This window comes from Amblyraja radiata, chromosome 22 (assembly GCF_010909765.2).
Source record: "Amblyraja radiata isolate CabotCenter1 chromosome 22, sAmbRad1.1.pri, whole genome shotgun sequence".
Lineage (NCBI taxonomy): Eukaryota > Metazoa > Chordata > Chondrichthyes > Rajiformes > Rajidae > Amblyraja > Amblyraja radiata.
This window is the reverse complement of record NC_045977.1, coordinates 27,196,825-27,219,614: the sequence shown is the minus strand read 5'-3', so window position 1 is coordinate 27,219,614 and position 22,790 is coordinate 27,196,825. Positions and strand designations below refer to the sequence as shown.

At 42.3% G+C, this 22,790-nt stretch overlaps 1 protein-coding gene across 8 annotated transcripts in view; it reads right to left on the bottom strand.

Moving 5' to 3' along the window:
* ints1 (integrator complex subunit 1) overlaps positions 1-22,790 on the bottom strand; it is a 94,358-nt gene that overhangs the window by 22,614 nt on the left and 48,954 nt on the right. For all 8 annotated transcript variants that reach the window (XM_033040833.1, XM_033040836.1, XM_033040835.1 and 5 more), the window contains exons 29-38: positions 21,325-21,423; positions 19,928-20,052; positions 18,737-18,991; positions 17,375-17,534; positions 10,525-10,665; positions 8,142-8,322; positions 4,944-5,067; positions 3,526-3,656; positions 2,794-2,881; positions 745-992 (exon numbers count right to left, since the gene is read on the bottom strand). In XM_033040833.1, the coding sequence (XP_032896724.1) occupies positions 745-992; positions 2,794-2,881; positions 3,526-3,656; positions 4,944-5,067; positions 8,142-8,322; positions 10,525-10,665; positions 17,375-17,534; positions 18,737-18,991; positions 19,928-20,052; positions 21,325-21,423 (1,552 nt within the window). The remainder of the gene's footprint in view (positions 1-744; positions 993-2,793; positions 2,882-3,525; positions 3,657-4,943; positions 5,068-8,141; positions 8,323-10,524; positions 10,666-17,374; positions 17,535-18,736; positions 18,992-19,927; positions 20,053-21,324; positions 21,424-22,790) is intronic.

The window sequence follows — 22,790 nt, the reverse complement described above, 5'->3', positions numbered from 1 at the left end:
CGGTGTCCAATTAGCTGTTTTTGGATCAGTCTATCACCCTCCTCCTTAAAACACGGCAGTTTCAGCCAGGAAGACAAGAGAAAGAGCGAGAGAAAAAGAATGAGAAAGCAGGAGAGAGAAGAAGAAGGAAACATTCTTGTTTGCTCAAGATTCCAGCATCCAAAGGTTCCTGTGTCCTCAGTATCTGCCTAGCATCTAGAAAATTACAAAATATTTATTCTTACTACATAGAACACAAAGCTTTGTGCATTCAGATCCACATTTTATGTATTTTCACATTGTATATCAATAAAATAAAACAAAACCATTCTAGTAGTTAGTACATTGCTCCTGATGAATGCTCTAAATTTATGATCAATCTTTTAGTTTAGTTCGGCCTAAACTAAAGTTTGGCTTCCGACCCACTAAGTCCGCCCTGACCAGCGATCCCCGCACACTAACACTATCCGACACACACAAGAGATAATTTACATTTTTATACCAAGCCAATTAACCTACAAACCTGTACGTCTTTAGAGTGTGGGAGGAAACCGAAGATCTCAGAGAAAACCCATGCAGGTCAATAGGAGAACGTACAAACTCCATACAGATAGCACCCGTGGTCAGGATCGAACCCAGGTCTCTGGCCTTGTAAGCCGGCAACTCTCTCGCTGCGCCACCATGCCGCCCTTATCTAGCAAATGGGGCGTTAATTTCTGTGCACCCCAAGACAAAACGATGAATACATGCTTTTGTTTTGTTTACCTTTCACCCCTTTGCTTGATGCAACTGATCAGATACTCTGTCACTTTCTTGATGTTATCCAAATTGCCATGGCAGCAGCTGAGCAACAAGGGAATTCGAGATCGGTTGAGGGTGCCAGTGACATCCTCGGAGGGTTTCTTGATGGGAGTCCCAACGTGGACCTTGGCTTCAGACTCCAAAAGAATGATGTCCACCAGGCTGATGAGCTCACTCTTCTTCAAACACAGGACATACTCCTTAGTATGTTTCTACAAAGGCAAAGGACACTCTCGGTAGCTACCGTCTCAATCCCGACCGTGATGCATTGCCAGTTGACCATCAAGGGCAGAGTTGATAGTGCGAGCCTGGTGATTGCAAACTGACTCACACACTGCCCACATTACACTTCGTACTTCAACAGCTGCAGGTTTCGATACGGAGGAAAGAACAGAAATTGCTGGAAACACTCCAGGCAAAACCCAAAGGAGTCTGTAACCTGAAACATTAACTCAATTTCTCTTTTCAAGATGCCGCCTGAGCTACTGAGTGTTTTCAGCACTTTCTCTTTTTATTTCAGACTTCCAACATTCGCACTATTAGACTTTCAAATTTAACCTTCTCTTTTCAGTTCTACTACTCCAGCTAATTATTTGCAGTTTTCGATAACCTGCATTGTTATTTAGAGTTCTGATGGGTTAAGGCACTCAGGAATATTAACACACAAAGTCTTTATTCAGCAGCATTGAATCAGTTGGATTCATGCACAATCACCGACCAGAGGGCAGGAATTACCAACACACTACAAGAATCATGTTCTATCATTTAGTTAAGTAATTTGTATCTTAACTGAAATAAAGCGTGCGGCACACTAGATGATGTCTGATTAGATTTTTGGTGGATGTGTTCTTAAGGATGCCCTATATAGTTGGAAGGTGTTTGGATAAAGAACAGCTGTGATATCACCAGGCAGCATAGAGAGGCTGAATGACTAATCTTTACACTCTACATCACTGTCATGTTCATTCTCTGCTCCCGCAGGCAACTGTTGCAGATGTTGCACCTTTTCTGCTGGATTTCAAATACCCCTGCAACTTTGCAAGGAAACAGGGAGTTGCAGATTTGATTTCACTGAGGGCTGAGTCAAGATCAAGTTGTACAAAAGCAAGGAAATGCAAATCAGGAACATGAACACAAGAAAACCAGGGCAGGAGTATGCAGCACCTCCTGACTTCTTGTGATCACAGCTGATCTACCCCAGACCTCAACTCAGTTTCTGTGCTTGATCCCCACAACCCTCAATCAATAAAATATTGACCTCCATGTTAAACACTTTGAATCATCCAGCTTCCATTTCTGTCTGTCTGAGATTCACCAACCTTTGAAAATAGAAATTTCTACATACCTCAGTATTAAATGACTGGCCCCTTACCTTGTCTATGTCCCCACTTTCAAGGCTCTCCCAATAGTGCAAACATCTCAGCATCTCTGCTGTCATGCCCCTTTCGATCATTACACACTTGAATAAGGTCATCCCTCATTCCTCTCAACTCCAAAGATCCCAAACCCAACCAGTTTTGCCTCTCTTGACGGAACAATCTTCTAATCCCAGGAATTATCTCGGTGAATTTCGTTTGGACTGTCTCCAATGTTATATTCCTTCAAAGGAAATGGACCACATTTGGGCCTGAATTCTGTGTGTGGCCTGCATTCTATCACAAGGAGATGAAAGTTTTTCACTCAGCATTTGGTGAATCTTTGGAATTCTCTAGCCCAGAAAATGGTGGAGGTTCAGTCACTGAATTCATCCAAAACCGAGATCAGAGGGGGCTATAGTGGGAATCATGACAGAAAACAGCACCAAGGCAGAAGGTCAGCCATGTATTTGGAGAATGTGGAACAGACTCAAAGTGCCTGGTGGTTATTTCTAAAATCTTAGGCTTCAGATAATGTCCACTTATCCGGATATTCAAGTAAATTTATGCTTCAGAGAACCAATGCATCTTACATTTTCATTCTCTCAATGACTCAACAACTGGTAGTTCCACTATGCCACCTGATTTACAATCCTACCTGCGGAGTTCTTTGGTCACGTCCTTGCCAGATCCGAGGAATGTGTGTACAGGCCCAAAGAAAATCCAGGGCTGCAGGAGGGTCAAGCCTACAAATAAAATAAAGGAAATAGATCATGAATACCAGACCCAAAGAGAGTGGAAGACCCTGTTCTGGAAGAGATAAGAGGATTTTCACTTGTTGGTGATTGCATGGCACTTTTGTGCCAAACATTGTGCTTGCTCCATGCAAATTGAACTGCACATAGAGTAAACAGATCAACAACCTCTATAACATTCCTAACCTTAGGATAGAAAGGTCATTAGCCTAGCAGCAGAAGGTAGTTTGGTCCAGAGCACTGCCATGAGAAACTACAGTGCAGAGATATATTTCCCCAACCCAATAGTTCCACTGTTTGCATCCTTGTATCCCTGTTGTTAGCACATCTTCCCCAGCCAACAATGGGCCATTATAGATTCCACCCTTCCCGAGGTCTTCAGTTGCCAGTTCTGTTTTGTTCTGGCCTTCTCTATCTTTCAGTCTAAAGATGGGTTCCGATCCAAAATGTCACCTATTCCTTTTCTCCAGAGATGCTGCCTGGCCCGCTGAGTTACGCCAGCATTATGTATCTATCTTTGGTATAAACAAGCATCTGCAGTTCTTCCCTAGACAAGACTTCCTTTGTAACTGCTTGAAATGTTCGTGAGCAAGTTGCCTTATATTTGTAGCCTGTGCTGTTGGTTTGCAACTCACCTGAGCCCTCCTTGGTTACTCAACAGTATGCCAATGCACCGATGCAGTGTTGTCCAGTTTGACTGGTGAGTGAGAACCGCCAGAAGACAGGGTCGGAATGAAAGCAGCTGCATTCTTTGCTGACCTGCAATCTGGATATAAGAACCGTCTGATTAACACAAGAACCAAAGACAATCCAACCAAACCACTACCGAACAAGATCAGAATTTTAAACTTACTGATTTACACATTGATCCCTATTCTATTAGCTTTTTCAAAAATAAATGTGTCTGGATAAAGATACACAAATTGACATAGATATTTTGAAATACAAAAATAAACAGAATAGACCATTTATCCTCCCAAAGCTGTTTCACCATTTAATTGCATCATGGTCACTGTGAATCTTTTAATACTCTTATCTTAGAAATGATTCAGCCTTAAAATTTCCGTCTGGTCCCAGCATCCCCAGGTTCAAGGGAGACAGAATTCCACAGTATTTCTCCCTGACAGCAAACAAGTGTTTTTTGATTACCCTATTAAATGGTCATCCACTAATTTTAGGCTTTCGTCCTTTATACACGAATTTCTCCATCAGAGGAACTATTTTTTTATGTATGCCTATTAAATCAAAACTGCACTTACTTCTGAAATAAACGCTGGTCTTTCTATTTCGGCTCTTACAGAGAAAAGACAGGGCTTTGGCAACCACAATCATCATGCTACTGGCCCAGCAATTTACAAATTGGGCTAACATCCATAGAGACAAGTTCAAATCCCATAACGGCAGATAGGAAACATAAATTTATTAATTAATCGGTATTGAATTAGTGAAGAGGGCATGAAGCCAGTGGACTGTTGCAAAGAACCATCTGGTTCAGCTATATCTTCAGTAATGGAAAGACGCAGTCCTTATGCAGAATGGCCTATGTGACTCTCAGACCTACAGCAAGATTGTTGACTCTTAAGTGCACTGTGAAATAGTAAGTATGCCAATCAGCGTTATCAATTAATGTTGTACACCAGGGAGCACGTTTACCATATGTATGTTGGGGTTCAACACAGCAGCTCATCAGTACCTTCTCAATGGCAATAAATGCTGCCCACATTCCCCCAAGTATTGAAATAAACACAGCAGCTTATCACATCTCTCAGAACTACTTCAAAGTGAACAAGTTTATTCAGTTGCTGTTTTTAGAGCAGGTTATATCTATCTAATTTTACTGTGGAATCTGACTCAATATAACTATGTGGCATACTTAGTATTTTGAAGCAACAGGAAAATCTCCAAACAAATGTGTTGACCACATGCTCTTGTAGCCACGATGCAAAAATCCCAATTGACATTCAAACCTTCACTGACTAACAAAGATAAAAGCTACTTCCCCCACTTCAAACTCTGGACACTTGAAGTTTTGAGGTGTTTAAATAATCCTTACCTTTGGGTCAGCAAACAGAAGCCTCTGTTGTTGGTCAGGACATTGGGAAATTACTTCAGGATCCAGCAGCTCAGACCAGTCAATAAGGAGCCCAGATGCTGAAACAGGCTTCAGCTGCTCCACACTTCAGCAACCAGGAGAAAAACAGAGATGGTGATAATATGTAAAGGAACTAGGAGACTGCTACATCTAGAATCATCACTGCATGGAAAAAGGCCAGTCAACCAAGAAAGCCTGCAACAGTCCTCTGTAACTCCAATCGAGTCAGTCCCAATCCCTTGCTTCGCCTCTTGCCTTTTTCTTTCTTCCTTCAAATATCAATGCAATTTCCCTTTGAAAGAAATATTCAAGTCTACTTTCACCATCCTTCAGGCAGTGAATTCCTGATCAGTGACTGCATAAAAAACTTTTTATTCCTGTCACCCGTTGGCTCTTTTTATCAATCACCTTAAATTTAAGTCTGCTAATTCTCAACCCTTGCAGCAATAGAAAAACAATCTTCCTTATTCATTTTGTCTAAATTTTTTTTGATTTTGACTACTTCTCAACTTTCTCTGCTCTCAGGAAAATAATCTCAACTTCTTCAATTTATCCACTTAGCTGAATCTCCCGTACCTGGTATCACACTTATCAATCTTTTTCTGCACTCTCTCTCTTGGGCAGTTATATCTTTTTACAATATAGAGACGAGAATTGCACTGAATAATCTAATTATGTCAAATCAGAGTTTCACAGCGAGTCAAACCCCTCACTTTTATAACCTTTGCCTATATTTATAATATCCAGTAAAATGTTTTCTTCAACCATGCAACAACACTCTGTACAAAAATACCTATTTCTCTTTGGTTTCTCACCTTTAGAAATGTATACCATATCTTTCTCTAACATCTTTGCAAATTTTCTGCTCTATATCCCTCCCCTTTGGTTGCTACCAATAGTAAATATGAGATGATGTAACACATGCAATAATGAATTGTGCATGGAATAAATTACTGGTTGAATGTGTGCATTGCTCCAATGGGTTTTACAAATCTTAAAAATCTCTTAGAAAATAATGCCCAATTTAGGCTGGGTTGATGGAAGTACACCAGGATACAAACAAAGGATTTGTTACAGCCTGAGCAACAGAGAACACAAAAAGATCAAGTTTCCATTGGCACTGTACCGCCACAGCGACTCATTATGAAAAGGCCTTCAACTACCTCAAGAGAGCAATGGCCAGTCTCAAGGAAAACAACCCCTCTGTGAAGCACAGCATTAGATATGACCACATGGTAGGAAATACTATGCTTTGCTAGAAGGGTTTTTAACCAGATATAAAGGGAGCTATCTAGATATCATTAAGCCCTTTTAAGCCTTTTTTTCTAAGCAATCATAAGATCATGAGTGATAGGAGCAGAATTAGGCCATTCGGCCCGTCGTCTACTCAATCATTCAATCAAGGCTGATCTATCCTAACCCCATTCTTCTGCCTTCTCCCCATAACCTCTGACACAGGTACTAATCAAGAATCTATCTATCTCGGCCTTAAAAATATCCACCACCGGCCTCCACAGCTTTCTGTGGCATAGACAGATTCACCACCCTCAGACTAAAGAAATTCCTCCTCATCTCCTTCCCAAAAGAACATCCTTTAATTCTGAACTTAAGACCTCTAGACCTAGACTCTCCCATTAATGGAAACATCGTCGCCACAGCCACTCTATCCAAGCCTTTCACTATTCTGTACGTTTCAATGAGGTCCCCCCTCATTCTTCTAAACTCAAGCGACTACAGGCCCAGAGCCGTCAAACGCTCAACATCCAGGTACAGTCACAGAAAGAACTTCCGCTGTCAACGTCGCAAAGCTCAAGCAGCTCAAATTTACTAGTATCACTATCATTCAAACACCAATGACAACTCTGCCTCCTCCTTACTTCACCCAACCCTGCAAAGCCATCATGAATTAGCAGTGGGCCACCTCAAGTTTGATCCAGCATTTAATCTTTCACCCTCTTATTTATCAAGAATCTGTCTCATAGATTCTAGTTCAGCTACTGAGGAAGAATATTCAAAGATTGATGGCCCTATGAGTAAAAATATTTCACCTCATTTTAGTCTTAAATGGGTTAGCCCCTACAATGACCCCCCAAGTTCTAGATTTTCCTACAGGAGGATGTAAAAACCTATCAAGACCCGTCAGGATCTTGTATCTTTTATTAGGTCACAATGTTGAAAAGGAATACATGTATGCTCCTGTTATTTTAATTTAAGGTTTGATTGTTAATAAAAATGCTGTTTTATTATTTCATTTAATTATGTTGGTATTTAAAATGCTTAGTTATTTTATCAACATTCTTGAGCTGTTTTGTAAATCCAGGAATACAAGGAAGTTAATAATTGCCATGGAACTTCATCATTCATATTTTTTAGGAAAGAACTGCAGATGATGGTTAGATGGTCGTATGTTCTCATGAGTTTCCACGCTTCATATACCTCCAGTGCACTTCCAGTGTTAAATACTACTGTTCCTGAACCTCAAGACTGGGGGCCTTCTACTCAAAATTAGATATTCAACAAGCTTCTCATCTGTGTAACAAGGAACTGCAGATTCTGGTTTACACCGACGATAGACAAAAAATGCTAGAGTTACATTTTGGAACGAGACCCTTCATCAGAGGTCTCGACCCGAAACGTCACCTATTCCTTTTCTCCAGTGATGTTGCCTAAACAGCTGAGTTACTCCAGCATTTAGTGTCTAAACTTCTCATCTGATCTTCCTCAGGTCAAAGGATTCCGTGGCGTGGTAAGGGACAGGAGAGACGTACTTTCATTTCATGAATCTGAGATGATTTTTTAATCATAGTGCGAATAGCCCAAGGAGCAGTCTGCTGACATGAGGGTCACACATCATTGACAGCTTATTAAGACTACTGGAGTCACTGTTGTGGATATCAGAACCTCAAATGCAAACGATTACCTGATCAGGACCCTGGGTAGGTATGCTACTTGTGACAGTCATTACCTAGCTGCCAGTTTACTTGACATTTTGGACAGTAATATGCTCCATACTTCCATTCCTAATGGTGTCTACTGTCATCGCTCAGTCACAATGATTGCTCATTATACACCCTCAGATTAATTTACTGCACAGGTTATTTGGTCACAACCTCACAAACACCTTTCACGAAAAATCCCCCAATGATACCCCAAAAATACCTGTCGCCATCGACCTCCATCTTTACCACCGAGTCTTCTCCTTCCTGATGAAGAAGTGCGGTTATTAGAGCTACTGGATCCATGGTTGTCTGCTGCGTGGCCACTTCTGGGCTGGTAGTGAGCACAAGTGTCAACAGTTCCTCCAGGTAGGGAGACCGCATCTCAATTAGCCCCTTCAATACTGTGAGATTGAGAGAATTTTAGTGATGATCTTGAACAGAACAGATGTCCACAAAAACAAAGAAAATGCCCTTTGCACTACTAACCCGTAGGATAAGGCATAATTATTCCAGGTACTTATTTCATTCATCCTGATCTTTGCAGTTTTGGATTACCTCACACATGCACAAACCTGTCCCCACACAGTTAAATATTGAACATTTAAACCTTTATCTCACAATCGGGCTCTGGTAGGGGATTGTAAACCTGAAGGTATGATCTCAAGAAAAAGGTTTGACCAGCTATGACTGACATGAATTAAAATGTCTTCTCTTTGAGGGATATGAGTCTTCGAAATTCTCTGCCCCAGAGAGTTGAAGATACGGAGTCATTAAAAATATTCAGACAGAGGTTCACCTGCATCTCCTCCAACCTCATCTATTGCATCCGCTGCTCTAGATGCCAGCTGATCTACATCGATGAGACCAAGCGTAGGCTTGGCGATCGTTTTGCCGAACACCTCCACTCGGTCCGCATTAACCAGCCTGACCTCCCGGTGGCTCAGCACTTCAACTCTCCCTCCCATTCCGTATCTGACCTCTCTGTCCTGAGCCTCCTCCATGGCCAGAGTGAGCACCACCGGAAATTGGAGGAACAGCACATCATATTCCGCTTGGGCAGTCTGCACCCTAGTGGCATAAACATTGAATTCTCCCATTTCCCGTAGCCCTTGCTGTCTCCTCCCCTTCCTAGCCCTCCCTCAGCCCTGGGGCCCCTCCTCCTCCTTTTTCCTTTCTTCTCCCCCCCCCCCCAACCCTCCATCAGTCTGAAGAAGGGTTTCGGCCCGAAATGTTGCCCATTTCCTTGCTGCTGCACCCACTGAGTTTCTCCAGACATTTTGTCTACCTATTGGTTCCTAATGTCCTTTAAGGAAGGATATCTTGCTTTCCCCACTTGGTATAGTTGTGCACCAGTACGATCAACTCGTATACTCGTAAAAGTAGCTCATAAACCACTATATAAGGACTATAGGTTCCACCACTGACCACTGTTAAAGAAAATGAAGGCAGTTCCCAATACTCAAGTCTCAAACAACACAGCAATAGGTATCCAATCATTGCTATTTGTGGGATCTTGCTGTTTGGTATTTACACAATCATAAAAATCTATCGCACCAGAGGCCATTATGTCCATGTCAGGAAAACAAAAAGTGCTATTTTGGCCAATTCAATTTCCCAGCTCCTCATCGATAAATTATAACACATTAGATAGTCATTCACCTGATTTTTAAATGTGCAGGTTTCCACATCAAGCACCGAGTTCAAGACTCAGTTAAATGCAGGCAAGTGGGACTAGCATTTCAGGACTTGGATCAGTTGGGCTGAAGAGCCTGCTTTCGTGCTGTATGGCTTTCTAGCTAACAACCAACAAGCATTTTATGGATGAAAAACCTCCTCAACCGCCTTCCCCCACTATTCCTTCCACCATCATTTCAATTATTATCTACCCTGATAGTTAAAATAGGTCCTTCTTGGTCATCATGACTAGGCTGCACAGGATGATGCATCTCGATTAAATCTCCACATTGCCTCCTTTATGCCTGAAAAATCTCAAGCCGTGCCACCTCTCCCTGATTATAATTCTCTAACTTTGGTAATATTTTCATAAACTTCCTCTGCGATCTCTCTAGTGCTATTATATCCTTCCTGTAGAATGATATGCAGTACTTGGTTGCTGCAGATTCAACGCTGACGACTATAGTGGAAAACCTCACTAGGACATGCTGTGGCAATTAAAATCACAGCATCAAATATATGATCTTTCTCAAGACAAGCTAACTCAGCAACAGAATATCATGAATATGTAGGAAGGAACTGCAGATGTAGGTTTAAACAAAAGATAGACACAAAAAGTTGGAGTAGCTCAGCGGGTCAGACATCATCTCTGGAGAAAAGGAATAAGTTACATTTTAGGTTGAAATCCTTCTTCAGTCTGAAGAAGGGTCTCGACTCGAAACGTCACCTATTCCTTTTCTCCAGAGATGCTGTCTGACCCACTGAGTTACTCCAGCTTTTTGTGTCTATCTTCAGAGTATCATTAATAGTTCTACAGTAGGCAACATGTTTCCATCAATAGTTTAAAAAATATTTTTTCTTCCATCAACCCAGTAACTAATTCAGAACTAAGTAGGATGTGGTTGCAGTGTTTTATTGAGGCTTCATACCTCTTTCCATCAATTCTGGCTCCATGTTGCTTGCCTCCCCAGCTTTCAGACCCGTCATTATTGCTTGTACTGCTGAGTCGATCAACTCCTGGTCTTGCCGATAGCTCAGCTGCTCTGCCAGGAGCATGAAGTTAGCTCTTACTGTGAAAACATAATATATTCCAAGCTGTGTAAAAAATCACACTGCACAAAAATCATAGTATAGAAAGTATCAAGAGAAAGTTATGAGAAGTCCAAGCTACGTGGTATACACTTGCTCATCGAATAAGATAACACCTTCACTTAGGCTGGGCTTTAGACATCAACGAGCCCAATTATTTACAACATTGATATAAGTGTTGTCATTTTAAATTATTCAGTGTATGGCGTGATAGATCAGTGGTCCAGCAGCTGCTCTGAGGAACTCACAAAGATACAAGCAAAATCCAATAAATGTAAAAAAAATCAACATCCCAGGCATACGTTTTGAAACCGTGACCTGAAGGATCACATTTGTTCAAACCATGCTAACTTGGCTCCTCGAGTAAGGTATTATCTAAATTTTGCAGAACAGCTTCAGAATCCATTATTTTCTTATTTAAAATAACTTCTATTGAATTCACGGGTGGTTAATTGGGTTTAAAAAGCCACCTAAAAAGAGTTCTGACCACAAGGGCTGAGACAGTTTCAAATGCATTCCCAAGCTGTTGTGCATTAATTGATCCCAGCTGGGAGAGCAATAGGACGCTACAAATGGCAAAGCTCTTATGCTTAACATGGATTGAGGGAAGTAGGTTGTTGTTTGGATGAATTGTATGTGGGGGAAAGTGGGTGCATGTGTGCAAATGATGGCTGAGTACGTATGTGAACATAAGAACATAATCAAATACTTCTTCTTTCTGCTCCAGTCTGTCAGAAGATACAGAAGCTTGAAAATGGGCACAACCAGACTCAGGAAAAGCATGTTCCCATCCGTTATCGGGCTTCTGAACGGTCCTTCCATAAGCTAAGGGACTGTTTGACTCACCTCTCTCCCACTGATGACATTGGACTTCTGTCACGTATGACAAGACAACCCTCTCATCCCAATGCCAATATATCTTTTCTTAAATAAGGGGACAAATACTGTGCACATTTCTCCTGGTGTAACCAACCAGTACCCTATACTATGGTAATAATATTCCCGATTTCTAAATTCCAACCCTGTTACACTAAAGGCCAACTCGCAATCACTTGCTGTGCCTGCCTGCTAATGTTTGTGATTCATGCCTGAGAAGAGCTTTGTACTTCACTCATCTACAAGATTGCTCAATTTAGTTAATAACCTACCTTTACAGTCCACTTACCAAAGTGACTGATCTCACACCTTTCTACATTAAACTCCATTTGCCAAGTTTTCGCTCACTCTCAACCTATCTATATTCTTTAGCAAAGTCCAAATACCCTCATCCCAACATGCTCTCCGCCTCTCTCACGTAATTGGCAAATGTGTATGCCTAGAGGGCCTGTCCCACTTACGCGACTTTTTCGGCGACTGCCGTAACCTGTCATAGGTCGTTACAGGTCACCGAAAATTTTCAACATGTTGAAAATCCAGCGGCGACCAGAACAAGGTACGACTCTTTGGGCGACTACTCACGACCATACAGGCTTCACCCAGGGTGCCGCCTGTATGGTCGTGAGTCGTCTCCTCGGTCACCCAAAGAGTCGTAGCATCTTTCTGGTCGCCGCTTAATTTTCAACATATTTAAACCTGCAACGACCTATGACGGGTGCTGGCTGTCGCCGAAAAAGTCGCATAAGTGGGACAGGCGCTTAAATGTGTCTGTATCTCTGCATGTGCGTGTCTGTGTGTGCTCGTGTCTATTTGCGCATGCCTGTCTATCCCTGCAGGTGTCTCTGTACATGCCCATCTGTGTGTGCATGCCGCTGTGTGTGACTGCCTGCTTGTACATGCACTTTTGTGAAGGTCGGTCCCTCTGCGTGCAAACAACTTCCAAGTGTAAGTGAGAAAAAGATGGGGAATAAGAGAGAGAGAAAAACCAACTCCAGGCCATTTAAGCACTAACATGCTACAGAACTGTACGCAGTGGAATATCAACTGTGCAGGATCCAGTTTTCCTCCTTAGGGTAAGATGGTCATACAGCAACGCATGTAAATGCATAACGACTTGATCGTGTGGATAAGCTAGAGATGATCTGCTTGCATTTGCAGTACGATAGACTAGTAGTAAAGGCAAGGCAACTTTATTTATATAGCACATTTCATACACGAGGCAGACTCAAAGTGCTTCACATAAAAACATGTCATACAATAAAATAATAAAATGAAATAAAATAGAAGAACTAAAAGAAAAGAAAATTAAAAATGCATTATAAAAAGTGCAAAAGTTAAAAGTGCAATGTAGTTAAGATTTAGCTGAAAGCTAAAGTAAACATAAAAGTTTTCAGTCTTGTTTTAAAAGTGGTCAAAGTTGAGGCAAGTCTTAAATCTTCAGGAAGTTTATTCCAGCTATTTGTTGCATAGTAACTAAATCCTGCTTTCCCATGTTTTGTATTTACTCTGGGGATCACTAACAGATTGGTTTCAGAAGATCTTAGCGGTCTAGAAGGCTTATATAGTGGAAGCATGTCAGTGATATACTTTGGTCCTAAACCATGTAGTGATTTATAGGTGAGCAGCAGGATTTTAAAATCAATTCTCTGACATACAGGGAGCCAATGTAAGGATTTAAGAATTGGTGTAATGTGTTCAAATTTTTTGGTCTTTGTTAGAACTCTAGCAACAGCGTTCTGAACAAGCTGTAGCTGCCTGACAGTTTTTTTCAGAAGACCTGCAAGGAGACCGTTACAATAATCTAGCCTACTAGTAATAAAGGCATGTACAAGTTTTTCTAAGTCTTGAGCTGACATGAGTCCTCTTAATCTTGCTACGTTTTTGAGGTGATAGTAGGCCGATTTTGTTACTGATTTGATGTGACTGTCGAAATTTAAATCTGAATCCATAATGACCCCAAGATTTCTGGCTTTGTTTGAAGTTTTCAGGGACAGAGAGTGAAGGTGTTGGGTTACTTTAAGCTTTTCTTTTTTAGCACCAAAAACAATTATCTCCGTTTTGTCCTTATTTAGTTGGAGGAAATTTTGGCACATCCAGTCTTTGACTTGCTCAATGCACTGGCACAGCAGATCTATGGGGCGATAGCCATTTGGTGATAGCGCTACATAGATTTGAGTGTCATCGGCATAGCAGTGGTGGTCAATATTATTATTTCGCATGATTTGCCCTAGTGGGAGCATGTAGATGTTGAATAAAGAGGGCCCTAAGATCGAACCTTGCGGGACTCCACACGTGGATGTGGATAAAGGATGAGAACAGAGTTAAAGACCAACATTTCATGCAACTGAACCAATATCCATCAATCCTTAGGGGGATTAAATTTCAGATCCTTGCTGACGCCTTTCACAATATTGCATACAGGATGATCCAGGCTAACCAACGTTACATCTGAACTCCCAAAAATTAATTATCATTAGATAGGATATAGATATGCAGATCCTTAGATATGCATATTCTATGTTAATCCTTAACCAAAATCTGGCAGATCCTCCAGGAATCACTGAGAAGATATTCAGAAAATCTAGAACATCTAGATGTAACACAGTAATGTGGTTAGAAATGTATCTAGAGATCAATTTGCAACATGAGCGGGAAAATGATTAATTAGTTAAGCCAAATGACCAACATGATCTTTGACAAAAATCTTTTGCGTGTTGAACCTAGTGTGAAAATGTTAATTTAACACTCAATAAAGAATTCAGGACATTCAGCACAGTCAGTCATGAGCCAAAGGGTAGCATTTTCACTTTGGTGAGAGAGTTTTAGTTTAAAATAAAATCTAGGCCAAGACTTCCAGTTCAGTACTGATGAAGTGCTGTACAGCTGGAGATGAGATCTTAAACACAGCCTCATCCATTTTCTTACATGAACGTGATGAATCCCATGGCATTATTTCAAATAACAGTTTTCACAGGTACCCGAGCAATATTGATGTTTGTGGAAATTTAGGAAGGGTGAATTAATGTCATATTTCCTACATTACAGCAGTGACAAATCTTCATAAGTACATAATTGATGAGAGTAATGAAAAACACTGTAGCAGTGCAGGTCTTATGTAGTCAACCTCTGTCTAACCTCACACAAACACGAGTCAAGTCTTTCAGGGGCCAGGTTTGGGAGATGAAACAATTATAAAAAACACTCTTTGATACTTGCATCAAAGAGCCTTGGGTCTAGAAGACAGAACAACGTAGCAAATGAGGTTATTAGGGAGAGAAAGATCAGCCATGATTGAATGGCGAAGTAGACTTGATGGGCCGAATGGCCGAATTCTACTCCTATCACTTATGATTTTATGAAAGTGAGCGGCCATACATTTTGGTAGCAGGGTAAAGGCGCAGACTGTATTTTAAATGGCGAGAAGATTCAGAAATGGGAGCAGGATTCCCAAAAGGTTAATATGCGTCGAATTGGTAGTAAGGAAGGCAAATTCAACGTTAGATTTCCATTTGAGAGGACTAGAATATAAAAGCAGAGATGTAATGCTGAGGCTTTACAAGGCATTGGTCAGACCGTATTGGGAGTACAGGAGGCAGTTTTGGGCCCTATATCTGAGGATGGATGTGGTGGTAATGGGGAAGGTCCAAAGGATGTTTACAAGAATGATCCCAGGATGACTGGGTTAACATATGATGAGCATTGACGGCTCTGGGCCTGTACTTGCTGGAGTTTAGAAGGATGAGGGGGACATAGAAACTTACCGAATAGTTAATGGCCTGGATAGAGTGGAGGTGGAGGGGATGTTTCCAATAGCGGAATAATCTAGGACCACAGTGCACAGCCTCAGAACAAAAGGACATACCTTTAGAAAGGAGACGAGGAGGAATTTCTTTAGTCAGAGGGTGGTGAATCTGTGGAATTCATTGACAGAGACGGCTGTGGAGGCCAAGTCATTGGGTATTTTTAAAGCGGAGATTGTCAGGTTCTTGATAAGTAAGGGCGTCAAAGGTTACGGGGAAAAGGCAGGAGAATGGGATTGAGAGGGAAAGATAGATCAGCCATGATTGAATGGCAGAATAGACACGATGGGCCGAATGGCCTAATTCTGCTCCTGATACATAAATTAATGAACTTATGTACGTATACTGGGCCGATAGCACAGATTCACTTAAGATGAGAAATGGAATTTGAGCCCAACCAATTGTAAAATAGAGGCCTATTAGCTTGTGACAGCAGTGTGATCACAATGCAGCATCTAACTCACCCTGACCAAGGACAGTCTCAGAGAATGACCAGTGGCACCAAATGTCAAAATTCCCTTTCAGTGTTGCTTACTATTGTGGCATTTTACAAGGCTGATAGAAAGCAAAGAGTTAGCTGGCAGGCTCCAGCAGACTGCTTAAGGAGAGATACTGAACAGTAAGCTGATTTCAGTTTAATTCTCCTGGGGTCTGTTGGTGATGGTGGGGGGAGGGGGAAGGAAAGAAGAATGATGAAAACCTCTTATTAAATTATTCCTATCTCCTTCAATAATCTTGGTCACGATTCTTCAGGGCAGCAGAGAGAGAGAGCAGGCTCCTCTCAGGCTTACCAGGAGATAAGTGAAGAATTCTCTGCTTTTAATGTTCCTCTTATCCAGAAAAGGATCACCTAAGCTTTTCTCCAGAGAGGATAAGGTACTGGACAGCACAGAAGATACCATCCACTTGTCACCTCTCCGATGGACATAAAATAAACCATGGTTACTATTTTTCAGAAATGGAGGGCGATTCTTTCCAATGTCCTGGCTGGGATTTATTAATCAACCAACATTACTAAGAAATATATCATATATCATAGAATCATAGAATTATACAGCATGGGAACAGGCCCTTCTACTCAACTCCATTACACCAATCAGTGGGCACCCATCCATAATAACTCTATCATCCAGCACTTAGTCCATATTTGTTTGAACGTGAGAAAATGTGGAAACAGCTTTTCAGAATACTTCCATTCAATCCACAAGAATGATCCAAAGTATTTAGCTGTCTGTCAGTAATTCGCCAACCTAATCCTTCTCTGCCCTTTCTCGTCTACCTATACGGTCTCACAAAACTTCGTGTAAGCTCAAAAGAAATGTCATCAACTTAACATTATAGCCTTGTGGAAGCAGAGTACACCAATTAAAAAAACAGCTATTCCAGTCTCCATATCAAAATTCCAGCATTTGTAAGATTTATTTTTAAACCAACTATAATTCCGAATATTTATTCATTTTCTCATGTTTATACTTCCATTATACTCTTTCAGTGCTTCACTGCTGCCCTGTCACCTTTTCCCACAGTACTAAGTCATGCCTTTTGTGACTTAATCCCTCCTGCCCACCACTCCATCAGAGACCCATGTATTTGCCTGTCACAGTCCTGTGTGTCTGCCTGTCTCCGTCACAGACCTGTGTGTCTACACACCCCTCTGTCACAGTCATGTGTGTTCTTTGCTTCTTCACACCTTTCAGTTTTGATGAAAGATCATTGGCGCAAATATTAATCTTGGCTACTCTCTCTGTCTTACTAATGCTAAGTATTTCCAGCATTTTATTTCCAGAACTGGGGTATGTACATTTGGTATGTGTGTACAAATTGGCCACTGTGTTTTCTACTCTACAAAAGAGACCATACATCATCTGCACTTCTTTTTTCTATTAGAGCTTTGCGATGTAATGAGAACAAGGTTGAAAGCTGAATCAAGGCTGGTTAAGCGTTCCTTCATCAGCTTGAGGTTTAAAGACATTAAAGTGTATTTTCAGCCAGTCACACATAATTAGTAAAGTACCGTCGCCTGTCCTGTGCTTGAGTGAACACTGAGCAGCCAGGGACTTCAGAAGCGCTCGAAGAGGACCATCTTCTGTCGCAGAGCTCTCCAACCACGTCCGCAGTTGCATCACCATGTTGTAGAACAGGGACACGGCAACAGAGTCCTGAGACCCGCTTTTCTGTGAAATCACAACACAAAACAAGCTGTCACCCACCGCAAAATACATAAGTTAACCTGTTCACTGCCAAGTTCCCGCCCCCCCCCTCAATATTGGCCATGACCCGAGTACACTTGAGGTTGGCACTGAACTGGTTAAATCTCAGACATTCTACAAAAACATAAATGCTTGGTAATAAAAGGTGGCCAGGTGTGGATCCAGATTGGTAAAGTCAATAACAGACCATTTCAACTGCTCTTGTCAGAGAACACCCACAGGTGGAAGCTGGATAATGCAGCATCGATCTCTTCAGGAAGCCCTGATTTCAAAAGCCCGTTCACACTTGATAACCTGATTTAAGCAGCACAAGCAGGTACAGGAGGACAATGGTATTTGACGACTGTGTGCCACGGTTAATTGGTGGCCGACAAAGAGTGGAGGGTCGGAGTGATGTCCAAACTATTATAATTAAAGAACACAATTCAAAAACTATTCACCTTCCCTTTTCCATGCCGAAGCGGTTTCAAACGGAAACATTAACACCATGTCGCCACAGAAGCTGCCTGAACAGCTAAGTATTCCCAGCATTTTCCGTTTTGTTACCGTTCCCTTTGCCCCTTAGTCCTTGAGCCGAGAATCCCAATTTTACACAGTGACGTTTCAAATTCCATACCAGGTCTGACCTGCACAGGATTTAAGCGGCCATTTCCCAAGAGAATGCTAGAGATCACCAGCAAGACTGAGCTCAGCCACATGGAGCCTGGCGATGGAGTGCACTGACACATGCGCCATTAATCATCTGGCAAGATGTCTCAGACTTCCACATTTAATAATAAACTCATAGAAATCCGACACTTACTGAGGTTTACATGGCTGAACCACTGACTCCAAACAACAGGAAGTGTCCCAATATCCTCTGCCACAGAAGGTAGTCGAGGCCAGTTCATTGGCTATATTTAAGAGGGAGTTAGATGTGGCCCTTGTGGCTAAAGGGATCAGGGGGTATGGAGAGAAGGCAGGTACAGGATACTGAGTTGGAGGATCAGCCATCATCATATTGAATGGCGGTGCAGGCTCGAAGGGCCGAATGGCCTACTCCTGCACCTAATTTCGATGTTTCTATGTTTCTATCCCTCTCGCATGGCAACATAAACGCCAATGTGGATAAATGCTTGCTGCATGGACACTCCACTTTCACAATCCCAACACATTTACATCCATACCTGATATTGATACAGTTGTCTCATTAGAGGACAGGAGATGACATAATTCCTCTGCATGGACAAGACAAAGGCCCTGCCGTGTGGTGAGTTCAGTAGTGCAGAGATGGCTTGGAGCAGACGGACAGCAATCCCGGTGTCCTCGGCCTTGCCCAGGCGGGCGTGACGCACCTCCTGAGCCAGTGTGTGCTGCAGCATTAGTGAGACTGAGCGGATGCTTGTGTTCTTCCACCTTGGGTCAGGATTCATGGGGAAAAGCTGCAAGGAAAAGATTCATGATTATGATATTATTTAAGATTTGACAACAGGCCAAGTTGTACGTGGATATTTAACATTCCTGTAAGAACCCTTTGACCAAAACTTCAGGGATGCACTTTCTTTAGAAACATTGAAAATAGGTGCAGGAGGAGGCCATTTGGCCCTTTCGAGCCAGCATCGCCATTCATTGTGATCATGGCTGATCATCCACAATCAGTAACCCGTGCCTGCCTTCTCCCCTTATCCTGTGATTCCGCTAGCCCCAGGAGCTCTATCTAACTCTCTTCTAAATTCATCCAGTGAATTGGCCACTACCGCCTTCTGTGGCAGAGAATTCCATAAATTCACAACTCTCCGGGTGAAAAAGTTTTTTCTTATCTCAGTTTTAAGGCCTATTCTGAAGCATCCTGATGTTTTCTACATTAAAGAATCTTTTAAAATGCATCTTGCTATACATAAGATTAGCAGGAAAAACAGCTAGTTCATTGAAAGAAACAAATTGCTGGAGTAACTCAGCACGTCAGGCAGTATCTCTGAAGAACATGGATAGATGGAGTTTCAGGTTGGGACCCTTCTTCAGACTCAAGATTCGTTCTATCACCTATCCATGTTCTCCAGAGATGCTGCCTGATCCACTGAGTTACTGGAGCACTTTGTGTCTTCTTTCGTACACCAGCATCTGCAGATCCTCATTTCCAGCTAGTCCATTAATCCTGCCACAACAGAATTAAACAGCATGCAAAACCACCATCAACATATAATATACTAGAAGAGGCAAAAAGAAAAAAAAGGGAAGAGCACTCAGTGCCAAGAAGGGAGAACAAGGCTCTCACTGAACTCCTAGATAAATGATACCAGCACAAGTGATCATATGGTCGGTGTTTTAGTAGTACTGCTGTATTTAATGTGAAGGGCAAACATCTTCCCTGTGTGTACCTGAAGGAAAAGCCCAGCCAAATCTTCATCTGGTCCAATTACAGGAATCTGCGTTGGCCCCCTAATACGGATGGGACACAGTGGTGCTGTGTTGCTGGAGTTCTGCCTGTTGAGGTCTATGTTATCTAGGATTACAAGAAAGCTATGTTTTAATAACTATAAAAATGCAGTGAATTCAAATCATTAGCATCAATTATTTGCACTGAAACAAGGACAGAATATTTTCACCAGCTGGGTTATTTAGTGTTTATTTAATCCACCCCTACACACCATACCTGTTGCGACTCATCGTGCTCTCATCATTTCCCTCCAGTTACTGTGCAGTGAGTCCTGACCCACCCTCTCTAAAGTCCCTCAATGAATTCTCAGTCACGATCCACTGACTTCCCATTCCAAACTACATTCCCATTGATCACAATGTAATGTTGCTTCGTGACATAAGATCCATTAAAAAAACACTTTAAGTGGCGACTTCCTAATGTTCCCCACTCCTCTCCACATCTGGCCACACCGCACTTTATTTCACTTTACTCTCTAGTCAGTGTCACTTGAGCCACTCTTGATTACTCTTCCACTGGTCACAGGCTGCTCCCATATTCGAGTTTAGTTTAGAGATGCAGTGTGGAAACTGGCCCTTCGGCCCATCAAGTCCATGCTGACCAGCAATCAGCCATACACTATTCTATCCTACATACTACGGTCAATTTACAGAAGCCAATTAACATATAAACCCGCTCGTCCTTGGAATGTGGTAGAAAACCAGAGCACATGGAGAAAACCCGTGCGATCATGGAGAACGTACAAACCACCTACAGATAGCACCGTAGTCAGGACTGAACCCGGGTCTCTGGCGCTATAAGGCAGCGACTCAACCGCTGCGCCAGTGTGCCGCTCCAAAAGTAACCTTGGATCCCCTCAGATACTGAGATTGGCTTAACACAACTGTAGGTCCCAAAACACTACGGGGCAAGAACGTGCGGTAAGACACACAATGCACATGGAATTTACTTTTAGAGATACAGCATGGAAACAGGCCCTTTGCCCACTGAGTCCACGCCAACCATCAATCACCTGTTCACACTAGTTCTATGTCATCCCACTTTCTCATTCACTCCCTCCACATTCAGGGCAATTTAGAGGCCAATTAACACTAAAAGCCAGCATGTCTTGGGATGTGGGAGAAAAACTGAGCACCTGGAGGAAACCCACGTGGTCACAGGGAGAAAATGCGAACTCAGAAAGCACCCAAACTCAAGATCGAACCCAGATCTCTGGAGCTGTGAGGCAGCAAGTCTACCAGCTGCGCCAATGTGCTGTCCCAAATTCTCCAGTGGAAACTGCCAACAAGACTTTGATGGTGAGTAAAATGCAGCAAAACTGAAGGTTGCTAGTGGTACCTCTGCTTGGAGGCAGGGAGGTAGTGAGCAGCGTGTGGAAGGTGTGGCCACCAGTCGCTCCCCTCTCGTGCTGCACTTCCACCAAGTGAGCCATGTAATCTGCAGGGACAAATCAGAGTTAGGACATGTTTACAAAAAATACACAAATCCATTGCAAGAAATATATGGTGATACACTGGTGGTAGAAGTGGCATCCACTGAGCCACCGTTAACACTATCTTACAAACGATTCATTCCAGGGGACAACGAGCAGCAGCAGGGACTTGAAACCCTCTCAACTCTCGAGCCCAGGGTGGTTAAGCCAAAGGGAGCATCCGGGATACCAATTAGCTCAGATGCACTGTTTATTGGGGCTACCCGCTCTGAAGGAAAGCGCACCATATTGAGTAAAATGAAGGGAAAGTCCAAACTCTGCCCTGGGAGGAGATTACGAGGCAGGCACAATATAGGAAGGACGCAATGTGTAGGAAAGAACTGCAGATGCTGGTTTAAATCGAAGACAGACACAAAATGTGGCGTAACTCAGCGGGACAGGCAGCATCTCTGGAGAGACCAACTCTATGATAGAGAAAGATTGAAGGATATGCACCCTGATGTCAGGGAATATCTGGCCCATGGCTGCTGAAAGTGGAGCAGACATTTAGCATTGGGGATGGTATTCAGAATCTCGAGGCCATTCATTAGAACAGAGAAGCCTTCATAGGTGGTAGAACAAGCCCACCACTTCCCAAGCTATCCGCCTACCCAATCTTGTCAGTCACCACCCACTCCTTGTGTTGAGTCTGCAGTTCCCACACTGGCCTCGTATCCCAACTCAAAAGTTACAAAACCAGAGTGGAAACAAGTCATCCTCGATCCCAAGGGATTACCGAAAAAGAACAAAGATTTGAAGTGATTGTCCAAAATAGCCGGAGGGAAGTCAAGGCAGCATTCTACCGTGAATTGGTGGCAGAAGCAGATTCTATATTACCTTTCAAATAGCTGAGATGGAACTATCTATGGTGCAGTGGGGGTAAATGGCACAATGGATAAAAAGCTCAAAGAGCCAGCACAGGGACAAGTCAAATGGCCTCCCTTTGCGCCAGGGACGATAATGAGATGGCAATGGGACACAGAGCTCATATCATTTGTAGCCCTCGGTCTTCCAAGAAGAGGAAGATTCAAATGTGGCCTCCTTGGTTTCATTGAATTTTATAATGTTACACTAATTTAAACAAAACGCCGTTCTTATTTTTATAGCATCATGATTATTTGTTGAATCACCATACTAACACAAATCTATTGTCAACAAAGAAAACCTGGCAAATTCATTCCCTTGAAAACTAGGCGCCTTGTATGAAACACAGTCTGAAAATTAGAACAATCGTAAATAAATAAAACAAACACAAGTCACTTAACGCCAGATAAACAGTGAACATTGCCTCTGGGTATCGATGCAAACAATCAGCATTGCATGACCAGAAATA